The following is a 25,701-nucleotide window of genomic DNA, read 5'->3' as shown; positions in this document are numbered from 1 at the left end:
CTTTGGAAAGCTTATTTCCAGAATGCCGCCATAATAGTGGCAGCCTGCTGTCGTAGGTCCAGACATACTGTCATTATTTCTCAATGCCAAGTACACCAAGACTTACGCACTTGGTAGTACGTAGGCTACTTGGCAAGTTTGGGTCAGAAGTATGAACTACAGAGGACGCCGTACGGTTATCCTGCATTTGGGACAGCAGCATATGTTGAAGCTAAACTATCATATAGCTTCACCTTTATCTCCACATCGATACTGTCAATAAAACCTGCTCTACCTGGATTTATTTTAGACACATTACCATTAATAATTCATATTAACAGTATCCATGTTCTCTGTGGTAGTCTGAGTGCTTATAAACCAACCGCTGGCAGAAAAAATAACGCAGGAGGAAGCTGTGGTTGTGTTCGTAGCTTGTTTTTAGTGAGTGGATGACAAAAACAAGAAATAAACCTTTAAAATGAGCTGAGTGGTAGCTGCTGTTGTTGGTCTGCTTTACCATGAAGCAGCACAACTGAGTCACCGCTCCTAAAACATCACAGCAAAATTTTAAACAACTGTAAGTATGGACCAATCCTATATTTGACATCTAAACAAACACATTACTGCCTGAAATCGTTCAGGTACTGACTCCCATACATAAGACATTTTAATATTTTGAGAATCAGTTGTGCGTCGTCCCCTCTGCCGTCTTTTCTTCATCTGGAGTGCAATGCCTTCTGGGATACTAGGCTGCCCAAATCCACACAAGTCACTCCAGAAGCATCCTCAGTAAATGAAACTCGTCTTAAAACCCATTTTTATTCCCTTGCTTTTAACCCAGCATGAGACTCTGTTTCTGTTATTGTTGTAATATTGTTATTGTTTATTATTGTTTTTACGTTGCCCAGCCCTAAATTTAACTGTACTCAACCGGCTTGAATTAGATTAGAATTGGACTTTTTGTCAACTCGTTTACAGTCTGTTTTGAAGTACCTTGAGATGATTTATGGTGTGATAAATAAACTGAACTGAATACCCAACACTTCAATGCAAACGAGCACAAACCCATGAAGCGCTCAGGTCCAAAGATAACGACCAGTTCTTTATGTCTTTAAGACATAGTCTGACCAGCTGATTGGTTCCATCTGGTTCCACAGATAAGTACAGCTGAGTATCATCTGCATAATAGTGGTAAATTTATGCCATGCTGTCTGATAATGTCACCTGATGGAAGCATGTATAGAGCGAAAAGAATGGGTCCAAGCACAGAACCCTGAGGAACTTTTAAAGTTTCACTTAAACAAGCTTACATCTGTCAGATAAATATGATAAATCAGCCAAATTTTGTTCCTTTAATCCCAACGTGTTTAGGAATACGTTGTTCTAACAGGAAAAGCACAGACAACTAGTTTGACAGGAAAATATCCCCTTAAATACCTGGAAATGGTCTGGAAGAGCTAAAAAGCCAGAAGAGTTTATAAATGGTGCTCTTCTCAGTTCTCTGTTGGTGTAAGGAAATGCTAAAATTTCCCTTTACGGTGTGTCGAAATCAGTGAAAGTGAAGCAAGTCAAGACTTCTGCTTCCAGTCGTGAGTCAGAGCTCTGAGAGTAAACCGTTTGAGTCGTATTTTTCTTTATTTCGTAAGACGTGTGAATCATTCATGTTGTGATCGAGTCTCATCTTGTTCGTTCCACCTACTTTTACAGTGTTTTCTAGGTTCTACTGTGAATAAAATAGCTTTGCAGAACATTGTTTTTATTGGATCTTTACACGTTGACTCGACTTTTTTAGAACTCAGATCGTGAGATATTCGACAAACTTTTCTGTAAATTTCATGCAACCATATAAACAAATGACGGTTATCAGGGTGATTCCGGCAGCCACGAACGCCAGCGCGGTGGTCCAGAAAGCGAACAGGTACACGGTTCTGTTGCAGTATGGTGCAACAGAACCGGTGCTGGTGAGGGCCAAAGTTTGAATATGTTCTATAACATCTTTAACATCAAATGTGTTTATATTAACTGATTGAATTCATTCAAGGTAAACACAAGAAACTTGTGCTAAAGGAAAAAATAAAAATAATGGACCAGACTCAGTGAATATTTCCCTATACGCCCTATATAGAAGATATAAAAACACTACATACAGTAATTTAGAACATTCTGTATTTATTTGAACTCAATAGATTGCAGCCTGCCATATGATGCATAGACATAAATTAATAAATAAATTCTGACCCGAAAAAATGGAGTGTTGTTTGTTTTCGAGTGGCTCCGTCTCCTTCGCTGGGGCTCAAGCTAGCTGCATTTGGGCCTGGGGTTGGGTTAGCTAGCTGCCTTTGGGATTGGGTTAGCTAGCTGCATTTGTGCCTGGGCTTGGGTTAGCTAGCTGCATTTGGGCCTGGGGTTGGGTTAGCTAGCTGCATTTGGGCCTGGGCTTGGGTTAGCTAGCTGCATTTGGGCCTGGGGTTGGGTTAGCTAGCTGCATTTGGGCCTGGGATTGGGTTAGCTAGCTGCATTTGGGCCTGGGGTTGGGTTAGCTAGCTGCATTTGGGCCTGGGCTTGGGTTAGCTAGCTGCATTTGGGCCTGGGATTGGGTTAGCTAGCTGCCTTTGGGATTGGGTTAGCTAGCTGCATTTGTGCCTGGGCTTGGGTTAGCTAGCTGCATTTGGGCCTGGGGTTGGGTTAGCTAGCTGCATTTGGGCCTGGGCTTGGGTTAGCTAGCTGCATTTGGGCCTGGGGTTGGGTTAGCTAGCTGCCTTTGGGATTGGGTTAGCTAGCTGCATTTGTGCCTGGGCTTGGGTTAGCAGCAGCATTTGGGCCTGGGCTTGGGTTAGCTAGCTGCATTTGGGCCTGGATTAGCTAGCTGCCTTTGGGATTGGGTTAGCTAGCTGCATTTGTGCCTGGGCTTGGGTTAGCAGCAGCATTTGGGCCTGGGGTTGGGTTAGCTAGCTGCATTTGGGCCTGGGCTTGGGTTAGCTAGCTGCATTTGGGCCTGGGGTTGGGTTAGCTAGCTGCATTTGGGCCTGGGATTGGGTTAGCTAGCTGCATTTGGGCCTGGGGTTGGGTTAGCTAGCTGCATTTGGGCCTGGGCTTGGGTTAGCTAGCTGCATTTGGGCCTGGGATTGGGTTAGCTAGCTGCCTTTGGGATTGGGTTAGCTAGCTGCATTTGTGCCTGGGCTTGGGTTAGCTAGCTGCATTTGGGCCTGGGGTTGGGTTAGCTAGCTGCATTTGGGCCTGGGCTTGGGTTAGCTAGCTGCATTTGGGCCTGGGGTTGGGTTAGCTAGCTGCCTTTGTGCCTGGGCTTGGGTTAGCAGCAGCATTTGGGCCTGGGCTTGGGTTAGCTAGCTGCATTTGGGCCTGGATTAGCTAGCTGCCTTTGGGATTGGGTTAGCTAGCTGCATTTGTGCCTGGGCTTGGGTTAGCAGCAGCATTTGGGCCTGGGCTTGGGTTAGCCAGCTGCATTTGGGCCTGGGCTTGGGTTAGCTACCTGCATTTGGGCTTGGGTTAGCTAGCTGCATTTGGGCCTGGGCTTGGGTTAGCAGGAGCATTTGGGCCTGGGGTTGGGTTAGCTAGCTGCATTTGGGCCTGGGGTTGGGTTAGCTAGCTGCATTTGGGCTTGGGGTTGGGTTAGCAGCTGCAGAAGCAGCAAGTGCTTCATATTCGCATGGGTTGATGTAAGGTGCTTCATTAGATTTGAGTTACTTGAGGCAGATGTGGATAAAGTTTTTTTCCCTGGGCATAGCGTCCATGTTACATTCTTGCCTTTTATCTCCACGGGTGAGAAGTAGTGCCAGTAATTACCGGAGCCGTACGGCTCTGGTACTTCCAGTTAGAGAACGCTACCTTTGAACTTCTCTGGCTCGTCGCCATTGTCGCTGTCTCGTGTGTGTTTAGTCGTCAGCGCGTGCAGTGAGACAGCGTGAGCAGGGCATTCGCCCACACAGCCAATCAACATCGCATTTGCAACGGTGTCATCACCCCCACCCCTGCTCTCTCCAGGCAGCAGGCAGCTGATGTGTAGCCGAAAGCCGAACAACCAAATTGTAGTAACGCGTCACTTTATATTCTCAGTAACGATAACGGCGTTGTAACGATGGGGAAAGTAATTAATTAGATTACTCCGTTACTGGAAAAATAACGCCGTTATACTTAAACGCCGTTACTCCCAACACTGGTCATGAGACTTGGAACGTTTCTGCTTTTACATTCTTACTTTGAGAGAAAAAAATTCTATTATAGTCTGTAACAATTACAGAAAGAAATCATATTCTTATAAACTGTTATTCCATTGGTGTCGTATTACTTTCTTCAATCAAGTCTGTTTTGATGCCTTAAAATTAGGGCTGGGCGAGTTAAAGTGATACTCCGGAGTAGATTCACCCTGGGGTCATTTGAACCGTGACATCCAGCCAAGTAGCCCACCCAAAGTTTTTTCGATCTTGGCTGAACATCAGCTGAGTTACTGAGTTATCCCGAATAGCTTCGTACACAAGGGTTAACGGACCCTGGCAGTATCTCCAAAATTACCACACTAAAATCACATGCCATGATACCAAACTTCTACAGTAGTACAAATATGGTCTGTACTCACCAAACGATGCATATGGAAGTTTGTACATAGTCCAGGAGTTTATTATTATCAACACAAGCCTGATAGCTTCTCTGCAGCTAAAGCTGCGTCGACGTCACTTCCTTGATCTGGGAGCTTCAAAGTAAGATGAGGGTTGATCTACTACTGTAGACAACAAAGTATATGCTATATTCTACATGATTTTTTATGAATTTTTATGTTGTAGAGTTGTGAATTTATTTTTTCAATGGAGAAATTGAGCATCCTTGCTTTGTTGTCTACAGTAGTAGTTCCAGTCTAAAATATCACTTAAAGGCAAAACACACAACTGATAGCAGCAAGTCATTCAAGGAAACAGACAGTGGAGCGAGGCTTCTACATAAAAACTACAGAAAGATGCTGATGTTAAAAGTGTGTTTGCACAACAAATGTTATGGCACTTTCATTCATGTGGCAGCACATTTAAAATAAAGCTAAATGCTAAAAGCTATACACTACTTTTGGATTCATTTTTGGATTCTGCGTACAAATGCGATTAATCGTGATTAATCAGGGAAATCATGTGATTAATTAGATTAAACATTTTAATTGTTGCTCAGCCCTAAATTTAACTGTACTCAACCGGCTTGAATTAGATTAGAATTGGACTTTTTGTCAACTCGTTTACAGCCTGTTGCCTTGAGATGATTTATGGTGCGATAAATAAACTGAATAACCAACACTTCAATGCAAACGAGCAGGAACACACGATATGAATATGACGTATTTAATCATCAGTTGTAACATTTCAAAGAACAATTCATTTGCTGACTTCTACAGATGCTCAGATTGGATAACTTGGGATAAATGGATTATGGTTCCCTTTTTAAAATCAGAAAGTACTTTAGAAAGTAACTGAAGTCATTATAAACTGGAATGAATATAAAGAGAGGATAAACATCTGAGAGAAGGCACATTTTAACATTTCGAGTGTGTGTTGATGGCATTAAAGTGTCGGCTTGCAGCATAAAGGTTCTTTTGGGTCCTGTTGGGTCCTTTTGGGTCCTTCTTGTGCCTGAATGGAGTCGTTTCCGTCGCTCACAGACATGCAGCCAAGCAAAGATTTGAATCTAACAGGTGTGTAGACGGCAGCTCTGATACCGATCCTGGAGTTCTTTGGCGATCTGAGTCACTGAGCAGCTCAGAAAGGCTTTCAGAGAGGAAGAAACAGAACTTTAGGCGGGTGCAAAGTGATAAAAGCACCAGGATCTTATTCAGCAGCACTGCTGTAATCTGACTTCCAATCTTCATGAGCTACTCAGTGACTGGATGTTTGTTAAGAGATGAAAAATGAAACTCTGCAACCAAAAATCAGATCAAATTTGTGCAATTTTGCTTGAAATGTGATTTTTTTTTTTTTTTTCGGTGGATTGATTTAGTGCACGGACGCTAAAATCAGACTCGACTCTTTAAGAGAACGTGGAAATCAGAGCTTTCAGTCCTTTTTCGGCAGCAGGTCGTCCAGAATACGTTCGCACATGTACAGGCAGCGAGGCACGTGGAAGAACCCTGAAGAAGACAGGAAACACACCAATATTTCACAAATGAGTAAAAAAGAATTATGAAATGAATTGTGTCGACAGTTTGGAGCCTTTCTTCTGTATTTTGTCACGATAAATCACATTTGTTAGATAATTCAGTCGAGGAGGATGCATATATATATGTATGCACATACATGTATATATATATATATATATATATATATATATCATATGTATATGTGTATATAGATGCCAATTTAAACTTTTTAGCTCAAATTTTAAGCCTTTACGTGCCAGTATTTTCAAAATATGGAATGCAAAGTGGAATTATTGGGTGGGGATAATTATGGTCTAGGATATGTTAATGATTAGCAACAACATTGATTTTTAGGCATTTAAATTTTTTTTGTTATGCCTGATTAAAAAAACAAAAACTTTTCTTTAATTTTTTCTATATTTTTTCAATTTTTTTTATATATATATCCAGTGGCTGTAATGGGTTTTAGTTGTTAAAGGGTTTTTAAAAACAGGAAGTGATGTAACAACAATAAACAAGCACCTTACCAACTGTTTTTGGAACCTTTCGTCTACTTCAAGTATAAAACAAACAATTCTGTGAGCAGTTTTTTTTTAAATGAAAAATGGTTTTAGCAACAGTTGTAAGCTTCTTACCTTTAAAGGGGCCTCCTTTAAAATCCAACGCCACTTTCCCTTCTTGTGTCAGATACCCAAACCATTCGCCGCTCTCAGCGTCGGGAAACTGCACGGAATCAGAAACGCTGATTACATCTGGGCTGCTGTTACATCATTCAACTTTAATTCAACCAGGAAACAAACACACATCGTATACAATTTTTCATTGTGTAGAAAAAAAACTCCTTAATTTCTGAAAAGGGACACTTTTGTTCCCTTTTAAAACGACCTAAAAACATCATATATTAGTATTCCTTTCCACTTTTTTTTCATAATCTTTTATTCCACTTCAGTTCTGTTCATAACTACCAAGTTTTCAATTATTTTTGAAAAATTAACCCTTTAAATGCCCATTCGAACTTTTTAGCCCAAATTTGAACCCTTTAGGTGCCAGTATTTTCAAAATATGGAATGCAAAGTGGAATTATTGAATAAGGATAATTATGGTCTGGGATATGTCAATGATTAGCAACAACATTGATTTTTAGGGATGGACTCTCTCTCCTAAAACAGCCATTTTCATAAAAATCAGAAGCTGAGCTGAAGGAAAACTCCCAAAATGCTGCAGTTTGTCGATGTAAATACTACATCCTGAGGAGTTTAATTTGGGACTTTGTCTTCCAGTTATAAAGGACGTGTTTCATATCATTTACTTTAATCCGGCTTTAACAGTTTGACTGTTACGAGCCAGGCTTGATGTTTCTATCTGGATAAACAGCTCAGAAAATGTGGTTAATCTAAAAAATCTCTGGAAAAATAATCTGTAACACATTAAAACAGAAGCAATATCTGAGAGTCGAGTCAGAACTGTCATAATTAAAAAGATATCTGGTCAGAGTTTAGATAAAAAGAAAGGTTTGTTCTCTTATTTTTGTCTCGTTTGTCAGAAAAACCTTCAGGTTTTACACTCTCAGCATCTTAACGGGTTCTAATAAGGGGTGAGAAAGCACAGCTGTGTCCACTCACGTGGCTGAAGGTGTATTCGTACACCTGGAAGAATGTCTCCAGCAGCTCGGGCTTCTTGGTCTGGCTGTAGGCCATGAGGAAAGCGATGAGCGCCTCGCAGTGAGGCCACCACAGCTTCATGCTCCACTCCAGCTGCCAGGACACACAAACCACTTCAGTCCGTCTCATTTAGAGCATTATAGGGAAAACTGTATCCACACGTGTGCAGATGTGTGCTGGACCTGCGTTGGACAGTGACCGTCCACATCCAGGAAGTAGAACAGGCCGCCGTGCTCTTTGTCCCAGCCGCGCCGATGAGGAAGTTCCACGAACTTGTCGATGGCGGTCCTCTGGAGCTCCCCGTCGGGCCCCTCCGCGCTGTGCTGGAGCAGGAACCAGCCGGCCTCCAGGGCGTGGCCTGAGTCAGCGAAAGGAAGCGTGTGAGGAAGCGTGTGAGGAAGCGTGTGAGGAAGCGTGTGAGGAAGCATGTGAGGAAGCATGTGAGGAAGAGTGTGAGGAAGAGTGTGAGGAAGAGTGTGAGGAAGAGTGTGAGGAAGAGTGTGAGGAAGCGTGTGAGGAAGAGTGTGAGGAAGCGTGTGAGGAAGAGTGTGAGGAAGCATGTGAGGAAGCATGTGAGGAAGAGTGTGAGGAAGCGTGTGAGGAAGAGTGTGAGGAAGAGTGTGAGGAAGCGTGTGAGGAAGCATGTGAGGAAGCATGTGAGGCAGCATGTGAGGAAGCATGTGCGTAAGCATGTGAGGCAGCATGTAAGGAAGCATGTGAGGAAGCATGTGAGGAAGCATGTGAGGAAGCGTGTGAGGAAGAGTGTGAGGAAGCGTGTGAGGAAGAGTGTGAGGAAGCGTGTGAGGAAGAGTGTGAGGAAGAGTGTGAGGAAGCGTGTGAGGAAGCGTGTGAGGAAGAGTGTGAGGAAGCGTGTGAGGAAGCGTGTGAGGAAGCGTGTGAGGAAGCGTGTGAGGAAGCGTGTGAGGAAGCATGTGAGGAAGCATGTGAGGAAGAGTGTGAGGAAGAGTGTGAGGAAGAGTGTGAGGAAGCGTGTGAGGAAGCGTGTGAGGAAGAGTGTGAGGAAGCGTGTGAGGAAGCGTGTGAGGAAGCGTGTGAGGAAGCATGTGAGGAAGCATGTGAGGAAGCATGTGAGGAAGAGTGTGAGGAAGAGTGTGAGGAAGAGTGTGAGGAAGCGTGTGAGGAAGAGTGTGAGGAAGCATGTGAGGAAGAGTGTGAGGAAGCGTGTGAGGAAGAGTGTGAGGAAGCGTGTGAGGAAGCGTGTGAGGAAGCGTGTGAGGAAGAGTGTGAGGAAGCGTGTGAGGAAGCATGTGAGGCAGCATGTGAGGCAGCATGTGAGGAAGCGTGTGAGGAAGCATGTGAGGAAGCGTGTGAGGAAGAGTGTGAGGAAGCGTGTGAGGAAGAGTGTGAGGAAGAGTGTGAGGAAGCGTGTGAGGAAGAGTGTGAGGAAGAGTGTGAGGAAGCGTGTGAGGAAGAGTGTGAGGAAGCGTGTGAGGAAGAGTGTGAGGAAGAGTGTGAGGAAGCGTGTGAGGAAGCATGTGAGGAAGCATGTGAGGCAGCATGTGAGGCAGCATGTAAGGAAGCATGTGAGGAAGCGTGTGAGGAAGCATGTGAGGAAGCGTGTGAGGAAGAGTGTGAGGAAGCGTGTGAGGAAGAGTGTGAGGAAGCGTGTGAGGAAGCATGTCAGGAAGCATGTAAGGAAGCATGTGAGAAAGAGTGTGAGGAAGCGTGTGAGGAAGCGTGTGAGGAAGAGTGTGAGGAAGAGTGTGAGGAAGCATGTGAGGAAGCATGTGAGGAAGCGTGTGAGGAAGCATGTGAGGAAGCGTGTGAGGAAGCATGTGAGGAAGCATGTGAGGCAGCATGTGAGGAAGCGTGTGAGGCAGCATGTGAGGAAGAGTGTGAGGAAGCGTGTGAGGAAGCATGTGAGGAAGCATGTGAGGAAGCGTGTGAGGAAGCATGTGAGGAAGCATGTGAGGCAGCATGTGAGGAAGCATGTGAGGAAGCATGTGAGGAAGCATGTCAGGAAGCATGTAAGGAAGCATGTGAGGAAGCGTGTGAGGAAGCGTGTGAGGAAGCGTGTGAGGAAGCGTGTGAGGAAGCGTGTGAGGAAGCGTGTGAGGAAGGGTGTGAGGAAGCGTGTGAGGAAGCATGTGAGGAAGCATGTGAGGAAGCATGTGAGGAAGCATGTGAGGAAGCATGTGAGGAAGGCCAGGCAAGAGGGACATATGCTGAGGTAAGCAGCTAAAAACAGGATCCGACCGGTCAGCGGTCAGCGGGGTGTTACCTGGGTTCTGCAGCCGGCCCAGACACCCTGGCAGCTCGGCTCCGTCCACCGACACGTTCTCTAAAATAGCTGTGCCAGCTCTCTGTAATAGGTTCAGAGAGTTAAACAGCTAAAGAGTTAAACAACTAAAGAGTTAAACAACTAAAGAGTTAAACAGCTAAAGAGTTAAACAACTAAAGAGTTAAACAGCTAAAGAGTTAAACAGCGAAAGAGTTAAACAGCTAAAGAGTTAAACAACTAAAGAGTTAAACAGCTAAAGAGTGAAACAGCTAAAGAGTGAAACAGCTAAAGAGTGAAACAAGTAAAGAGTTAAACAGCTAAAGAGTGAAACAGCTAAAGAGTTAAACAGCTAAAGAGTGAAACAAGTAAAGAGTTAAACAGCTAAAGAGTTAAACAGCTAAAGAGTTAAACAGCTAAAGAGTGAAACAGCTAAAGAGTTAAACAACTAAAGAGTGAAACAAGTAAAGAGTGAAACAGCTAAAGAGTTAAACAACTAAAGAGTTAAACAGCTAAAGAGTTAAACAGCTAAAGAGTGAAACAGCTAAAGAGTGAAACAAGTAAAGAGTTAAACAGCTAAAGAGTTAAACAGCTAAAGAGTTAAACAACTAAAGAGTTAAACAGCTAAAGAGTTAAACAGCTAAAGAGTGAAAAAGCTAAAGAGTGAAACAGCTAAAGAGTTAAACAGCTAAAGAGTGAAACAGCTAAAGAGTTAAACAGCTAAAGAGTTAAACAACTAAAGAGTTAAACAACTAAAGAGTTAAACAACTAAAGAGTGAAACAACTAAAGAGTGAAACAACTAAAGAGTTAAACAGCTAAAGAGTTAAACAACTAAAGAGTGAAACAGCTAAAGAGTTAAACAACTAAAGAGTTAAACAGCTAAAGAGTTAAACAACTAAAGAGTTAAACAGCTAAAGAGTTAAACAGCTAAAGAGTTAAACAGCTAAAGAGTGAAACAAGTAAAGAGTTAAACAGCTAAAGAGTTAAACAACTAAAGAGTTAAACAGCTAAAGAGTTAAACAGCTAAAGAGTTAAACAGCTAAAGAGTGAAACAGCTAAAGAGTTAAACAACTAAAGAGTTAAACAACTAAAGAGTGAAACAACTAAAGAGTTAAACAACTAAAGAGTTAAACAACTAAAGAGTGAAACAACTAAAGAGTGAAACAACTAAAGAGTTAAACAGCTAAAGAGTTAAACAACTAAAGAGTTAAACAACTAAAGAGTTAAACAGCTAGAGTTAAACAGCTAAAGAGTTAAACAACTAAAGAGTGAAACAGCTAAAGAGTTAAACAACTAAAGAGTTAAACAGCTAAAGAGTTAAACAGCTAAAGAGTGAAAAAGCTAAAGAGTGAAACAGCTAAAGAGTTAAACAGCTAAAGAGTGAAACAGCTAAAGAGTTAAACAACTAAAGAGTTAAACAGCTAAAGAGTTAAACAGCTAAAGAGTTAAACAACTAAAGAGTGAAACAGCTAAAGAGTTAAACAGCTAAAGAGTTAAACAACTAAAGAGTTAAACAACTAAACAGTTAAACAGCTAAAGAGTGAAACAGCTAAACAGTTAAACAACTAAAGAGTTAAACAACTAAAGAGTTAAACAGCTAAAGAGTTAAACAACTAAAGAGTGAAACAGCTAAAGAGTTAAACAACTAAAGAGTGAAACAGCTAAAGAGTTAAACAGCTAAAGAGTTAAACAACTAAAGAGTTAAACAGCTAAAGAGTTAAACAACTAAAGAGTGAAACAGCTAAAGAGTTAAACAACTAAAGAGTGAAACAGCTAAAGAGTGAAACAGCTAAAGAGTTAAACAACTAAAGAGTGAAACAGCTAAAGAGTGAAACAACTAAAGAGTGAAACAGCTAAAGAGTTAAACAACTAAAGAGTGAAACAGCTAAAGAGTTAAACAGCTAAAGAGTTAAACAACTAAAGAGTTAAACAGCTAAAGAGTTAAACAACTAAAGAGTGAAACAGCTAAAGAGTTAAACAACTAAAGAGTGAAACAGCTAAAGAGTGAAACAGCTAAAGAGTGAAACAACTAAAGAGTTAAACAGCTAAAGAGTGAAACAGCTAAAGAGTTAAACAGCTAAAGAGTTAAACAACTAAAGAGTTAAACAGCTAAAGAGTTAAACAACTAAAGAGTGAAACAGCTAAAGAGTTAAACAACTAAAGAGTGAAACAGCTAAAGAGTGAAACAGCTAAAGAGTTAAACAACTAAAGAGTGAAACAGCTAAAGAGTTAAACAACTAAAGAGTGAAACAGCTAAAGAGTGAAACAACTAAAGAGTGAAACAGCTAAAGAGTTAAACAACTAAAGAGTGAAACAGCTAAAGAGTTAAACAACTAAAGAGTGAAACAGCTGAAGAGTTAAACAACTAAAGAGTGAAACAGCTAAAGAGTTAAACAGCTAAAGAGTTAAACAGCTAAAGAGTGAAACAGCTAAAGAGTTAAACAGCTAAAGAGTTAAACAACTAAAGAGTGAAACAGCTGAAGAGTTAAACAACTAAAGAGTGAAACAGCTAAAGAGTGAAACAGCTAAAGAGTTAAACAGCTAAAGAGTTAAACAGCTAAAGAGTTAAACAACTAAAGAGTGAAACAGCTAAAGAGTTAAACAACTAAAGAGTGAAACAACTAAAGAGTTAAACAGTTAAAGAGTTAAACAGCTAAAGAGTTAAACAACTAAAGAGTTAAACAGCTGAAGAGTTAAACAGCTAAAGAGTGAAACAGCTAAAGAGTTAAACAGCTAAAGAGTTAAACAGCTAAAGAGTTAAACAGCTAAAGAGTTAAACAGCTGACAGAGAAACATTCTGACACAGAGCAGACGTAAAACCATCAGCCTCTGAACCAGATGGAGGAAATAACCTCATTATAAAGTTAAAAGAAGCGCTTCAACAAACCTCTGAAACTGCCCTCATGAGATGTGAGACAATACAAACACATTTTCAGAAACAACCGGCTGAAAATCAGTGGCTGTGTTCGAAACCGCATACATACTACTTCTCCTACTACTCCTACTAACTTTTTGAGTTAGTATGTGAGTTTAGGTAAGCGAGAAGTTCCCGGATGCATACTAGATTCTCCGAAATGTTGGGTATGCATCATGAGGTTACTACTCATACTCAAACTACCCAAGATGCAACGCAACGTGACGTCGCCGATCGTCATTTCCTGTCAAAACGGCAGTTTCAAGCTAGCTACAACGAGGGTAGGTTCACTTCCTGTTTTCAAAACAAAAGCACCAATTGTATCGTAATGGCTTTCCCTGTGATAAAAGGCAACGGGTATTTTATTTTGTGAAAATAACCGGAAGTGCGTTGCTCACTGCGGCTAGCTTTAGTAGCGCCGAATTCGTGGGAACAAAATTGTAAATAGCCGGTATTTTGTCAGGTTTTCAACACGTTGGGGATCTAAACGACTACTTTCTCACCTGAAAATGTTTCAAATGTTGCTAAAGTTTACAGAGTTTAGAGCTTAAGCGAAATCAGCTTCAGGCCGGCTGATTTCAGCTCGGGTAGGAGCGAAAAGCATTGTGGGTAAACGCTCTGCATTCTGTCTGATCGATGAGTATGTAGTATGCAGTATGTAGTATGTAGTATGCAGTATGTAGTATGTAGTATGCAGTATGTAGTATGTAGTATGTAGTATGTAGTATGCAGTATTGTAGTATGCAGTATGCAGTATGCAGTATGTAGTATGTAGTATGTAGTACGTAGTATGCAGTATGTAGTATGCAGTATGCAGTATGTAGTATGTAGTATGCAGTATTGTAGTATGCAGTATGTAGTATGTAGTATGCAGTATGTAGTATGTAGTATGCAGTATGTAGTATGCAGTATGTAGTATGTAGTATGCAGTATGCAGTATGTAGTATGCAGTATGTAGTATGCAGTATGCAGTATGTAGTATGCAGTATGTAGTATGTAGTATGTAGTATGCAGTATTGTAGTATGCAGTATGCAGTATGTAGTATGTAGTATGCAGTATGTAGTATGCAGTATGCAGTATGTAGTATGCGGTTTCGAACACAGCCAAAGTCTTTCACCAGATACTCAAACCTTAAAGTTTTAACTCTCTCCACATCCTGAATGATCTGAATCCGTGGAGTTTTCTGCATCCACAAACCTGGATGTGACGCAGAATCTGCTGCACGCACCAGCTTCCCAGCTCTCTGTACTTCTGCACCACCTCCGGCCCTCGGCCTTCAGTCAGCTGCTGCACCAGACACAGCAGCATCATGGGAGTCGCCATGCTGTTGGTGGGAGCTTCTCCCGGAAGCTGCGGCCGACCCAGGCCGGACGGGTCCACCCGGACCCAGTGGATCAGCTGCTCCATCATCTGCTCGGCCTCCACCTGGAACACAGCAGAGCTGTCAGAGATGGTGTTCTCCCTGTTTCCCTTCCTTAAGAACGGCTTCCTGACAGCCACCCTTCCATGGAGCCCATTTCTGATGAGGCTTGGGCCAACAGCAGATGGATCAGCTGAAGGTCCAGATGCATCTCTCAGCTCCTGTGTCAGGTCTTTGCTGGATGTTTTCCTCTTTCTTAAGGACATCACTTTCAGATCCTGTTCATCTGCTGGAGATAGTTCTTTAGGCCTGACACTTCTTCTTCTGTCCTCCACTTGTCCAGTTTCCTCAAATGTTTTAAGGACACACTGCACACCATGCTGAAATATGCCAAGTTTTCAGCTAACAGCTCTTTGGGAATCACCTTGTTGCTGCAGAAATCCTGTTTTCTGTCTGTCACACTGTGTCATCTTTGCTGTTTTTCACACATGCAGCTAAAGAAATGGGAACAAATCTTAATTCCAGCCTAAAACCCACAAAGAGCTTCTAGACTATTCATTTCTGGTGGCATAAAACAGTTTAATCATTTCATTTATATTAATTGTTCCATAATTAGTCATTAGATTATATCTTATATTCCTTTTTTAAGCTTTAAATTGAATCTTATTTACTTTTCTTGATGTTGAATAACATATTATTCTTATTATTGTCTGTTTTTTTCCTACTTTTCTACTTTTAGATGCGATAACGTTCATTATTTTGGGATTAGGATTTTTTTTAAACTGAATTTCATGTATTAATTTGACTCTTTTGGTAACTGAAAGTAGTTTTAAACGTAAATGTACAAAAAAGTTGAAACTATGAAGCTGTTTTTCACAGATGCAGGTAAAGAAATGGGAACAAATGATGTGTCTCTGTGACAGGCTGCTGGGAACAAAGTGCCTAAAAATCCAGTTTAAAACGGCTTCTTTGCTAAGTTGTCTGTTCTGTGTGGACACAACACTGGTTCATCCCTTGACTTAGGAGCCTTTTTCCTGCCTGAATGGTTCATAGCTCAGAGTTAAGTGGCTTAACAAAGAGAAAACACATTCCTGTGAAGATGCTCAGGTACAAGGACTGAAGATGAGGGAAGCAACAGAAAGTGTCCAAAGAAAAACTCTGAAAGAGCTTCAGAAAGCTGGAGAACTGTTGATCAGGACACTTCTGGCTGCTTGGAGGGAAAATATAAAGAAATGAGACTTTTAAACAGAACTGTGGTATCGATTTGATGTGTTCCACTTGCACTTTCAAGCTTGAATTTTCAAGCTCAGGACCTTCTGTTTCCTGTGGTGTCCCCCAGAGCTCAACACTGGGCCCATTATAGCTCTTTGTGGACGTATGTAACACTGATATCCGCTTTTTTTCACTGATTTATGCTGAATTTTGGAGGCCTACTAAGTAAGGCAGCTTGTAAATATGTTAAGTATATTTAAAGTTTATCATTATTCCGTATTTGAGTATATTTCTTCATACCTGCATGTCCTTGTCACCGGTGACCCTGCTCAGTTCATCCATGGCCAGGATGTAGAAACACTCACTGAATATGGTCCTCTGAACTTTGACTGCTTTACCATCTCTTGTTAAGCAGAAGGCACATTTCCACTGACCACTGCTGCTGGACACACGAGCAAACTTCCTCAGGAACGCTCCTCCTGAAATGCAAACATATCACGATAATTTACCATCAAACGCATCAGTGTGGGCAATCAGTACGAAGCTCTTTTTTTTTAGAGAAACAGCAATGCTTTAATCCACCTCTTAAAATAGATCCCTCACTTCGTTGAGAAAACACAACAGAAAAACATGAATTTGTGCATCGTCTTGCTAAGATAAGCAAGTTTTCCAGTTGGTAGCATGCAGTTTTGTTTTAAAATCTTCTATTTTCAAGCAAACAATGGGTTTCAATCATTTCCAAATTATTAGATTAAACTTTTATTTGCATTAAACTAGGGCTGGGTGAGTTAACTTGTTATTACTGCGTTAACTCGTTAATTATTTAACGCCGATAAATATTTTATCGCACATTAACGCAGTTTAAAAAAAAATTATTATAATTATTTTTTTAATTTATTTTATTATTGTAAAAGTCTGTTGCTCACAGGCTTTTATTTTGTAAAGGAACCGGAAAAGAAAGTAATCGGCGGATCCACCAAACATGGAGAAGGGTACGGAACTTTTACTCGGCCATTTTCATTTTAAAGTTCTTCCAGACGGCGGAGTCGACAGAACCAAAGTCATCTGTAAACACTGCCAAGTTGAATTGTCTTCTCAGCGTAGTAGTTCCAGTCTAAAATATCACTTAAAGGCAAAACACACAACTGATAGCAGCAAGTCATTCAAGGAAACAGACAGTGGAGCGAGGCTTCTACATAAAAACTACAGAAAGATGCTGATGTTAAAAGTGTGTTTGCACAACAAATGTTATGGCACTTTCATTCATATGGCAGCACATTTAAAATAAAGCTAAATGCTAAAAGCTATACGCTACTTTTGGATTCATTTTTGGATTCTGCGTACAAATGCGATTAATCGTGATTAATCACGGAAATCATGTGATTAATTAGATTAAACACTTTAATCGTTGCCCAGCCCTAGAGAAAACACAACACAAAAACATAAATTCGTGCATCGTCTTGCTAAGATAAGCAAGTTTTCCGGCTGGTAGCATGCAGTTTTGTTTCAAAATCTTTTATTTTCAAGCAAACAATGGGTTTCAATCATTTCCAAATGATTATATTAAACTTTTATGTGCATTAAACACACCATGCAGAACTTTTTAAACTAGTAAATACAGCCGGATGGGGTCAGAAGACTATGACTATGACGGATTCCTTTTTCCAGAATGATTCTGCTTCGCTCACTTTTATGCTGATGTTTCCTTGTGTGCTTCCCTAATGTGCTGCTCTTTGTCCAGTGCTGACAACTCTTTTTCTTTTTAAAGCTTTTTAAGCTAACATCACCTGTTTAAGGTTATCGGGCTAAAAGCATGGCTGCTCTTAGCTCCGGTCAGGTGAGAACAGAGCAAACATTATCACAACTGTGATTAATCACTAAAGTCAACAAAGAACAGTGTGTTGCACCATCTGTTTCAGATCTGTGGATGTGTGAAAATTCAGCTAAACATCCAGGCCGTCAAAGCTGAGGCCGGCAGTGATGACCACATGAGGAATAAAACCATCATAAACCAACATTTCATTAATAACAGAACATAGAAAACATATAAAAAGGTTAAAAGTTTGACATTTTTACAATTTCAAGGAAAATACGAGCTCAGTTTGAGTCTGACGGCAGCAACACGCCTCGAAAAAGTTGGAACAAGGGCAACGAAAGAGTGGAAAAGTAAGCAGCCGGAGGAACACGATGCAACTTATCAGGTTAATTAGCAACAGCTAAGAAAAAAAAAGAGCACCTTAAGAGGCATAATATCTCAGAAGTAAAGGTTCAGCAAGCTACAAAAATCTGTGTCTACAGAACATATCTAAAGATTCAGAGATCTGGGGGAAAACAGTCCTGGCTGTCTGTGACCTTCAGGCCCTCGGGCAGCTCTGCATTAAAAACAGACCTGATTCTGTCCTGGAAATCCCTGCCTGGGCCCAGGAACACTTCCAGGAATCAGTCAGTGGGGTCACATGGCACTGAAAGGATCGAATTATTGGCTAAATTACAATCAGACTGAGTTATTAAGTGCATGTAGACACAATGGACCGGATCGGATTACTCGCGATCAAATTAAGATGCCGAGATAACTGGGTTGAAAGTCATTGGAGTGACTGTTTGTCTATGAAAACAATAGAAAAAACTTTTGACTTAAAGGTGACCAAACTAAAATTAAACATAACTCAAATAGTCACTTGACGCACTGTGGGGGTTTCTGGTTTATGCAGTACAAAAAGGTCCAAAACGTCAAAAATATAGTTCATCACCGATTGACTGACGACTGAGAACTGGTAAAAAAACAATGTGACCACCCAAGTGGTCCCTAAAACCCAAGTATTTATGCCCTATTTTCTCTCCCTTCGTATCTGATTATTCACAAGTGCTCCGGGCTGAGTGAACGCTGGCGTGTTTTGTTGCCGCTGCTCACCCGCAACTCTTCTCTTAAAAATCGTGTTTTTACGGCACTCCAGCCACTAATTGACCGTTTTTGGGTTTTTTGTTTTTTCAACTCAAAATGGTATTTTAATCCTCTCTTTTGTTTGATGATCCTCATTTGTGCTGTCATCACTCCGTGCTTCTGCTTTAGCTGGCAAACGCTGCCTATCTCCTCAGCACACCACCCGGCTACTCACCGTTGCCTCTGCGCTCTATAATGTGGGCCATCAATGTCTTTGTGTGGTCTTTGCTGGTCTGGACTGTCCTATCGTTCTTCCATCTACCCGTGGGAGGACTCCTCCAGTATTCGGTCGCTGAGCTTCTCAGGCTCCGCTCACAATGGTCCGGATTTCCACCGGCATCACTGCACCTCCACCCGGTCATCGCCCGTCTGCCTCGCCGGAGGTACATCCACCGTGGATCTCGGCGGGGCTTCCACTTTGACAGCTCCAAAGGGATTACCTCCTTTTGGTCCTCCACTCGCCAGGCACCGAGAAACACCAACCGGACTGTTAATCACAACGTGTTAGCCAGCCTGGCTAGGTCGGTAAACGCTCCTCTCAGCCATGACAACTCCGATGTTAACTTCGGTCTCTTGAACATTCGCTCCCTCACGGGCAAAGGACGTCTCATCCAGGATATCCTAACGGACCATAAGTTTGATTTTCTCTGCTTAAATGAGACTTGGCAAGTTCCTGGTGACTTTTCCCAGCTCAATGACTCTATTCCTCCAGGGTTTGTTTACTCCTGTAAACCTCGTGGATCGGGTCGCGGAGGCGGTCTCGCGATTCTTTACCGCGAGAAGTGGAAGGTCCTCCCGGTGGCTGTGCCACCTCTTTCCTCATTGGAATGCCTTGTCTGTCAAATTTCTGGACCCACCCCCATTATCGTTGCCACAGTCTATCGTCCCCCTAAGCCTCACAAAGACTTTTTAAATGAATTCTCTGCCCTCCTCACTTACCTCTCCACTCTCTCACCTTATATAATTCTGCTGGGGGATTTCAACATACATATGGACAATACTGCTCTTCCCCTCACTATAGACTTTTCTTCATCACTTGATAGTTTTGGCCTCAAACAGTTCTCTGACTTCCCCACACACATAAAAGGTCACACCCTGGACTTAATTTGCTGCTCTGGTCTCACCCCCTCCAACTGTACTGCTGATGAACTCCATATTACGGACCACTTCCTCCTCTCATTTAATGTCACTCTTCGCCTCACCATTTCCAAACCACGCCGTGTCATCTCTTTCCGCAACATCAAGGACATTAACCTGGACTCCCTCTCTTCCCATATTGCTACCCTGACTCTGGATTCTTCTTCCACCCCTGATGCTCTTGTCACCCAGTACAACAATGGTCTTACTAACATTCTCAACTCACTTGCTCCCGTCAAATCCCGTTCTGTTTTCTTTACTCGGTCTGCTCCCTGGTTCACTCCTGATCTTCGCTCCATGAAATCTAAAAATCGACAGCTTGAACGACTATACAGGAAATCTGGTCTCTCCATCCATAAAGACATTTACTCAGCTCAGCTCACTCTTTACAAGGACTCCATCTCTCATGCTAAAACACAATATTACTCCGGACTTATCTGCTCTAATGCAAGCAACACCAAGACTCTTTTTTCCGTATTCAACAGCATCTTTAATCCCCCTGACTCCCTACCCCCCCACCTCTACTCCTCCGAAACCTGCAATTCTCTCCTCCTGTTTTTCAATGAGAAGGTTAAAAAAATCCACCAGCACCTAGGCTCCTCTACCTCTCCCCTCCCCTCCTCTGATCTTCTACCACCCTGTCAACCATTTTACAGCTTTGATCTCCCACATCCTTCGGTAATATCAGACCTCATCATTAAGTCCAAACCCTCTTCTTGTCTTCTTGACCCCCTCCCTACAGTCCTGGTCAAATCCTGCCTTCCCTCTCTGCTTCCCCTCATATCAGCCATCATCCATTCCTCACTGTCCACTGGAATTGTTCCCGCTCTCTTCAAGTCTGCAGCTGTCAGTCCCTTCTTGAAAAAACCTGGTACAGACCCCAACGATTTTAATAACCTCCGCCCCATTTCTCACCTTCCTTTCATCTCTAAAATCCTGGAAAAAATTGTTGCTTCTCAACTTCACTCCCATCTCACCAAGTACAGTCTTTATGAACAATTCCAGTCTGGTTTCCGTCCATGCCACAGCACAGAAACAGCCCTTATCAAGATCACCAACGACCTCCTCATGGCAGCTGACTCCGGTCTCATCTCCATTCTCATCCTCCTTGATCTAAGTGCAGCTTTTGACACCATTTCTCACCCCATCCTCCTCAATAGACTCTCCTCCTTAGGCATCACCAGCACCCCCCTGCACTGGTTTCACTCCTACCTCACAGGCCGCACTCAGTTCATACAGCTCAAGTCCTTCTCCTCTCAGCCCTCCCCTGTCACTTCAGGTGTTCCCCAGGGCTCCGTCCTGGGGCCCCTCCTCTTCATCATCTACCTCCTCCCACTTGGCAATATTTTTCGAAAATTTGGTATACATTTCCACTGCTTCGCGGATGACACCCAGCTCTATCTGTCCAGTAAACCTGACGCCAGTCTCCCTCCCTCCTCCCTCACCCACTGCCTCTCTGAGATTAAATCCTGGTTCACTGCAAACTTCCTTAAACTCAACAGTGATAAAACGGAACTCCTCCTTGTTGGCACCAAATCCACCCTTTCCAAAGTTGACAGTTTTTCCCTCACCATAGACAGCTCCGCCGTGTCCCCCTCCCCTCAGGTTAAGAGTCTGGGTGTCATCCTCGACAGCACACTTTCTTTCCACTCCCACATCAATAACATTACCCGGTCTGCATATTTTCATCTACGTAACATTAATCGTCTCCGCCCCTCTCTCACTCCTCACACCACTGCTATCCTAGTCCACAGCCTCGTCACCTCCCGCATAGATTATTGCAACTCACTCCTTTTCGGTGTCCCTCACAAATCCCTTCATAAGCTTCAACTGGTTCAAAACTCTGCAGCCCGCATCATCACCAGTACCCCCTCCTTTCACCATATCACCCCCGTCCTCCAGCAGCTTCACTGGCTCCCGGTCAAATTCAGAATTACTTTCAAAACCCTACTGTACACATTCAAGGCCATCCACAACCTCGCCCCCCCGTATCTGTCTGATCTCCTCGCCATTGTCATCCCATCTCGCTCCCTCAGGTCATCCTCCTCCCTCCACCTCTCAGTGCCCTCTGCCCGTCTCCGCACCATGGGGAGCAGAGCTTTCAGTCGCTCTGCTCCCCAACTCTGGAACTCACTCCCACCAGATATCCGCAACATTGACTCTTTACCCCTCTTCAAATCAAAACTCAAAACCCATCTGTTTCAAGCTGCATTCTCCCTCTAGCCTCTTTTTTTTTTTTTTTTTTTTTTTTTTAATGTGTTGTAAAGTGTCCTTGAGTGTTGAAAAAGGCGCTTTTTTAAAATTAAATGTATTATTATTATTATTATCACTGCCTGCTGACAGCCGCGCCTGTTACGGTGTTTGACAGAAGCAGAAAACGGGTGGAAACGGAAGAAGAAATGACCGTGGATGTTCCGGCTTTTCCTAAAGACGAAGGCTCTTTAGCCACATTTCTTTTGCTGGGACAGAAAGAAGCCTCCAAGATAAATAAAATAAGAGCTGTGTTCACGCTCACCAGCTTCAGCTGCTGCCAGGATTTCAGGCCTGCGGAACCGATCCATGGTCCGGTAGAGGCGACAATACATCCACACCTGAGAGAAACACAATGAGTGATGAGCGCGTATCCCGGAGAGATTCACACGCTTTCAGACGACAGCAGCAGAGACGAACCTGTCTGCCCTGCAGCCACACGTACTTCAGCTCATCGTACACCTTCCCGTCCCGCCCGATGCAGGTGAAGAAACCCCTGAAACGAGAACCAGAGCGCTCCGTCAGGGGGATGCAGGCTGCGCCCTGACAGCTGTGCAGATGTGCAGCTGCAGTACCCGTGCACGGCGTCGTGGGAGTGTTTGAGCCAGAAGTCCACCACGCCGTCCAGCTGTGCCCTGATGTGCTGCCGACACTCCTCCAGCTTCACCGCAGACATTTTCCTTTAAAAAAGCGACATATGACATAAGTGAGAGACATCTGAAAAGAATACTCAGGGCAAAGAACGTAGCCATGTCTACGTGCAAGAACGGATTTGATGTCTTTATATGTTAGGCCACTACTAAAATAGAAATCAATAAACTTCTCCCACGGATGATGGGTAGGCTCCTCCATCGCTGTGTCTGTTTTACTTCCGGTTCACTGACGTGGGAAAAAAACTTTTGCGAGATCTCGCAAAAAAAATAATAAAATCCCTCCATGTCCCTTAAGGGGCTCCATAGATTTGTCATTTCCAAAGTGGAAAAATCCCAAATGTACCTCTAAGTTGTTTCACAGCTGTCTCGTGACATGTTTCTATACATTAGTTCTAATTGTTTTGGTCATAAACACGAGATTCGTTGACAGCAGAAACACTTTGAATGGGTTTATTACCAAGTAAAATGATATAAAGTGTTATTAAACACAGTTTCTGTTAGTTTTTTCTGTTTTATTTATTTAATTATGATTAAAATATAATTGTTGAGGAGCAATGCCGTCTTATTTCGAATACATGTCACACTTCTCACCATAAAACCGAACGGAGACAGAAACCTTTCGGCTTTAAAACTGTAATCCTATCAAAGATTTGCGACTCTTCTTCAGTTTTTCTCCAAATAAAAGGAGGAAACGACGCCTGCGCTTTAAGTCACGTGACAGAGCGTAACGAAGCCTTCTTAAATATATTAAATATATTAAATGTCGGAGTGTTTAAACTTAGAAACAGTGGAATTAAATCATTAAAAGAGTCCCTTTTACCTGCTGCTCCCGGAGAGGCTCAGAGCGGAAAAACAGCCCGTGTGTCAGCAGATGCTGTTTGTGTTCGTCACGTGACAAAAAGCAGGAAGTGACACCTGACAGCCAATCACAGCAGAGCATCCGTCCCCCTGATCCAATCTTCCACCAATGGGGTTCTTTTTTAGCTTTTCACCCTCTTTATGGATCAATTCAATGATAAACCACTTCAGAATATTAATAATTTAGTTTCAAAGTTAAAAAGAAAATATTCCCACCAAAGTATGTAACAAAAAAAAATAGAACAAACTGGAAGTGTTTAAACTTACTAAATAAATATACATATATATATATATATATATATATATATATATATATACACAAATATTGCCAATATTTCTGATAGATTTAGGGCATTTCTTTTTATCCAAGGTCTTAACAGACTTAAAGAATCTTAGGATAAATTTTAAATTCCAGAAAAATTGAACAAACCTTGAAAATATCTAAACTCGTCTGTGTAAATTTCTCCAAAAAATCTAAATATTATAGTATTTAGTCTGTGAGGGAAGTAAATCTTATTCATATGTTACTGAGTAATAACAATTAATAAGAAGTGATACAAACACACAAATAAAGCAAGATAAAAGATTGAAAAAAAAAACAACCAAAGAGGATAAATGAGACCCAATAAACAGTTTAACCTGGTACAACCTTTATTAAATATCGCTTTTGAACAAAAAAAAGAACAAACTGGAAGTGTTTCAACTCATTAAATAACTGGGGCTTAGTTCCTATATATATATATACAAATATTGCCAATATTTCTGATAGATTTAGGGCATTTCTTTTTTATTCAAGATCCTAACAGACTTATAGAATCTTAGGATAAATTTTAAATTCCAGAAAATTTGGACAAACCTTGAAAATATCTACGCTCGTCTGTGTAAATTTCTCCAAAAAAACTCTAAATATTACACAAAAATTCGACATCTGGAGATCAAACCTTTATTAAATATGTCTTTTGATGTCCTTTGCTCTACTACTGTGTTACCTCATTATTTATTAAAGATATCTGGTTAAGTTTAGGATAAAACCTGTCTACTAACCGCTAATACTAGCACTGGGTCAGGGAACGCAGATTCCTGGTTAGGTTTAGGCACTAAAACTAGTTTGGTTAGCATTCAAAAGTACTCGGGGTTAAAGGTACAATACCTTTACTTTAGTTACTGAATGGCATTTTTCATGTATGCCCTTCACTTCACATACAGACTTTCAGAGGTTGCAGATTTATTTTAAGGTAAACTTAGATTTTAAGTCTTTCTGGAACTTTTTTTTAAAGATCCTCTCACTTATCACATACATACACTCAGAAAGGACATAACTGGAGCAGAATCTCACCACTAAATGCAGCCTCTATCCTCCCTGAACACAGTGAAACACTCTCTTTAGAACATTTAGTAGAATTTCAGTTTTCAGCCGAACCCTCAGGCTGATTTAAAAACTCTCTCTCGTTAGTTTGTTGTCGCGACGATCTTACAGTTTTCTCATCTTGCAGCAGTTTTGTTGTGTCTGAGCCACCGTACAAAATCTTGGGTTGTGAAGGGAAACACATTTATACTTTAAGGGCTTTTCGTTTTAAAGTGGAACCATACCCCGACCGACACCTGCAGATTAAAAACTCAGTCACGGCCCGGTCAGATCAGCTGTTCCCCATCGAAATAAACAAGAAAGGAAGAAAACAAATGAACAGGTAATAGCCAGATTCAGTGATATGACCCCTGCATCCTCACTCAACGCGCCACCTGCTGCAGCTTCTCTCCTTCGGGTGCATTTTAGGGACTGAGACGTCCTTTAAGATGTTTTAAAAAGATCGATTTCCAGGACGCAGACAGGAAGGCGGAGGGCAGAAGTGACGAGGTAAACCCGTTGCAGTTAGTTTAAAGTCTTATCTTTGTAAATGCAGCTCAGACTTGTTAACAACTAACATCAGCGTTCCTTCCATCCCTGATTAAAGGTCCACTACACAGTAATTCACCACCTCCGCATCACGAAAAGCAAATTTCACCTTTAACGTGAGACGGCAGAACGTTCTTTTTTCTTAATTAAATGCTTAATTTTCTGCAGTGAAGTCATTAACTTAGATTATAATTTATTCATCTTTAAACAAAGAAATGTGAACCAACAACAAAACCCTTCTCTGATTGGTTGTTTGGGCTGTCGGTGACATCGGTGACGTCAGAGACAGTCAGCGCCTCCCGAACAAGAAGCTGCATCAGGCGGTTAAACTCTTCAGCGTGTCACAGGCTGTGTTCGAAACCGCATACTTCTCCTACTACTCATACTAACTTTTTGAGTTAGTATGCGAGTTTGAGTAAGCGAGAAGTTCCCGGATGCATACTAGATTCTCCTAAATGTTGGGTATGCATC

The 25,701-nt window shown here is 41.9% G+C and overlaps 1 protein-coding gene across 2 annotated transcripts; it reads right to left on the bottom strand.

The window, feature by feature from the left end:
• Positions 1 to 5,304: 5,304 nt before the first annotated feature.
• renbp (renin binding protein) lies at positions 5,305 to 23,393 on the bottom strand. 2 transcript variants are annotated; one of them, XM_075475994.1, is made up of 11 exons: positions 23,299 to 23,393; positions 22,401 to 22,505; positions 22,246 to 22,321; positions 22,091 to 22,166; positions 15,798 to 15,976; positions 14,123 to 14,350; positions 10,013 to 10,094; positions 7,953 to 8,128; positions 7,732 to 7,863; positions 6,745 to 6,832; positions 5,305 to 6,100 (listed from the first exon to the last, which is right to left on the bottom strand). In XM_075475994.1, exons 2-11 carry the CDS (start codon positions 22,499 to 22,501, stop codon positions 6,027 to 6,029), a joined length of 1,212 nt encoding a protein of 403 aa, XP_075332109.1. In that variant the 5' UTR covers positions 22,502 to 22,505; positions 23,299 to 23,393; the 3' UTR covers positions 5,305 to 6,026. The 2 variants fall into 2 exon arrangements, with proteins under 2 accessions (XP_075332109.1, XP_075332111.1); XM_075475996.1 differs by lacking the exon at positions 23,299 to 23,393 and adding an exon at positions 23,070 to 23,131.
• Between the last annotated feature and the right edge of the window lie 2,308 nt (positions 23,394 to 25,701).

Source organism: Odontesthes bonariensis, chromosome 10 (assembly GCF_027942865.1).
Source record: "Odontesthes bonariensis isolate fOdoBon6 chromosome 10, fOdoBon6.hap1, whole genome shotgun sequence".
Lineage (NCBI taxonomy): Eukaryota > Metazoa > Chordata > Actinopteri > Atheriniformes > Atherinopsidae > Odontesthes > Odontesthes bonariensis.
Note: the sequence above shows the minus strand (reverse complement) of the source record. Positions and strands in the feature narration are given on the sequence as shown.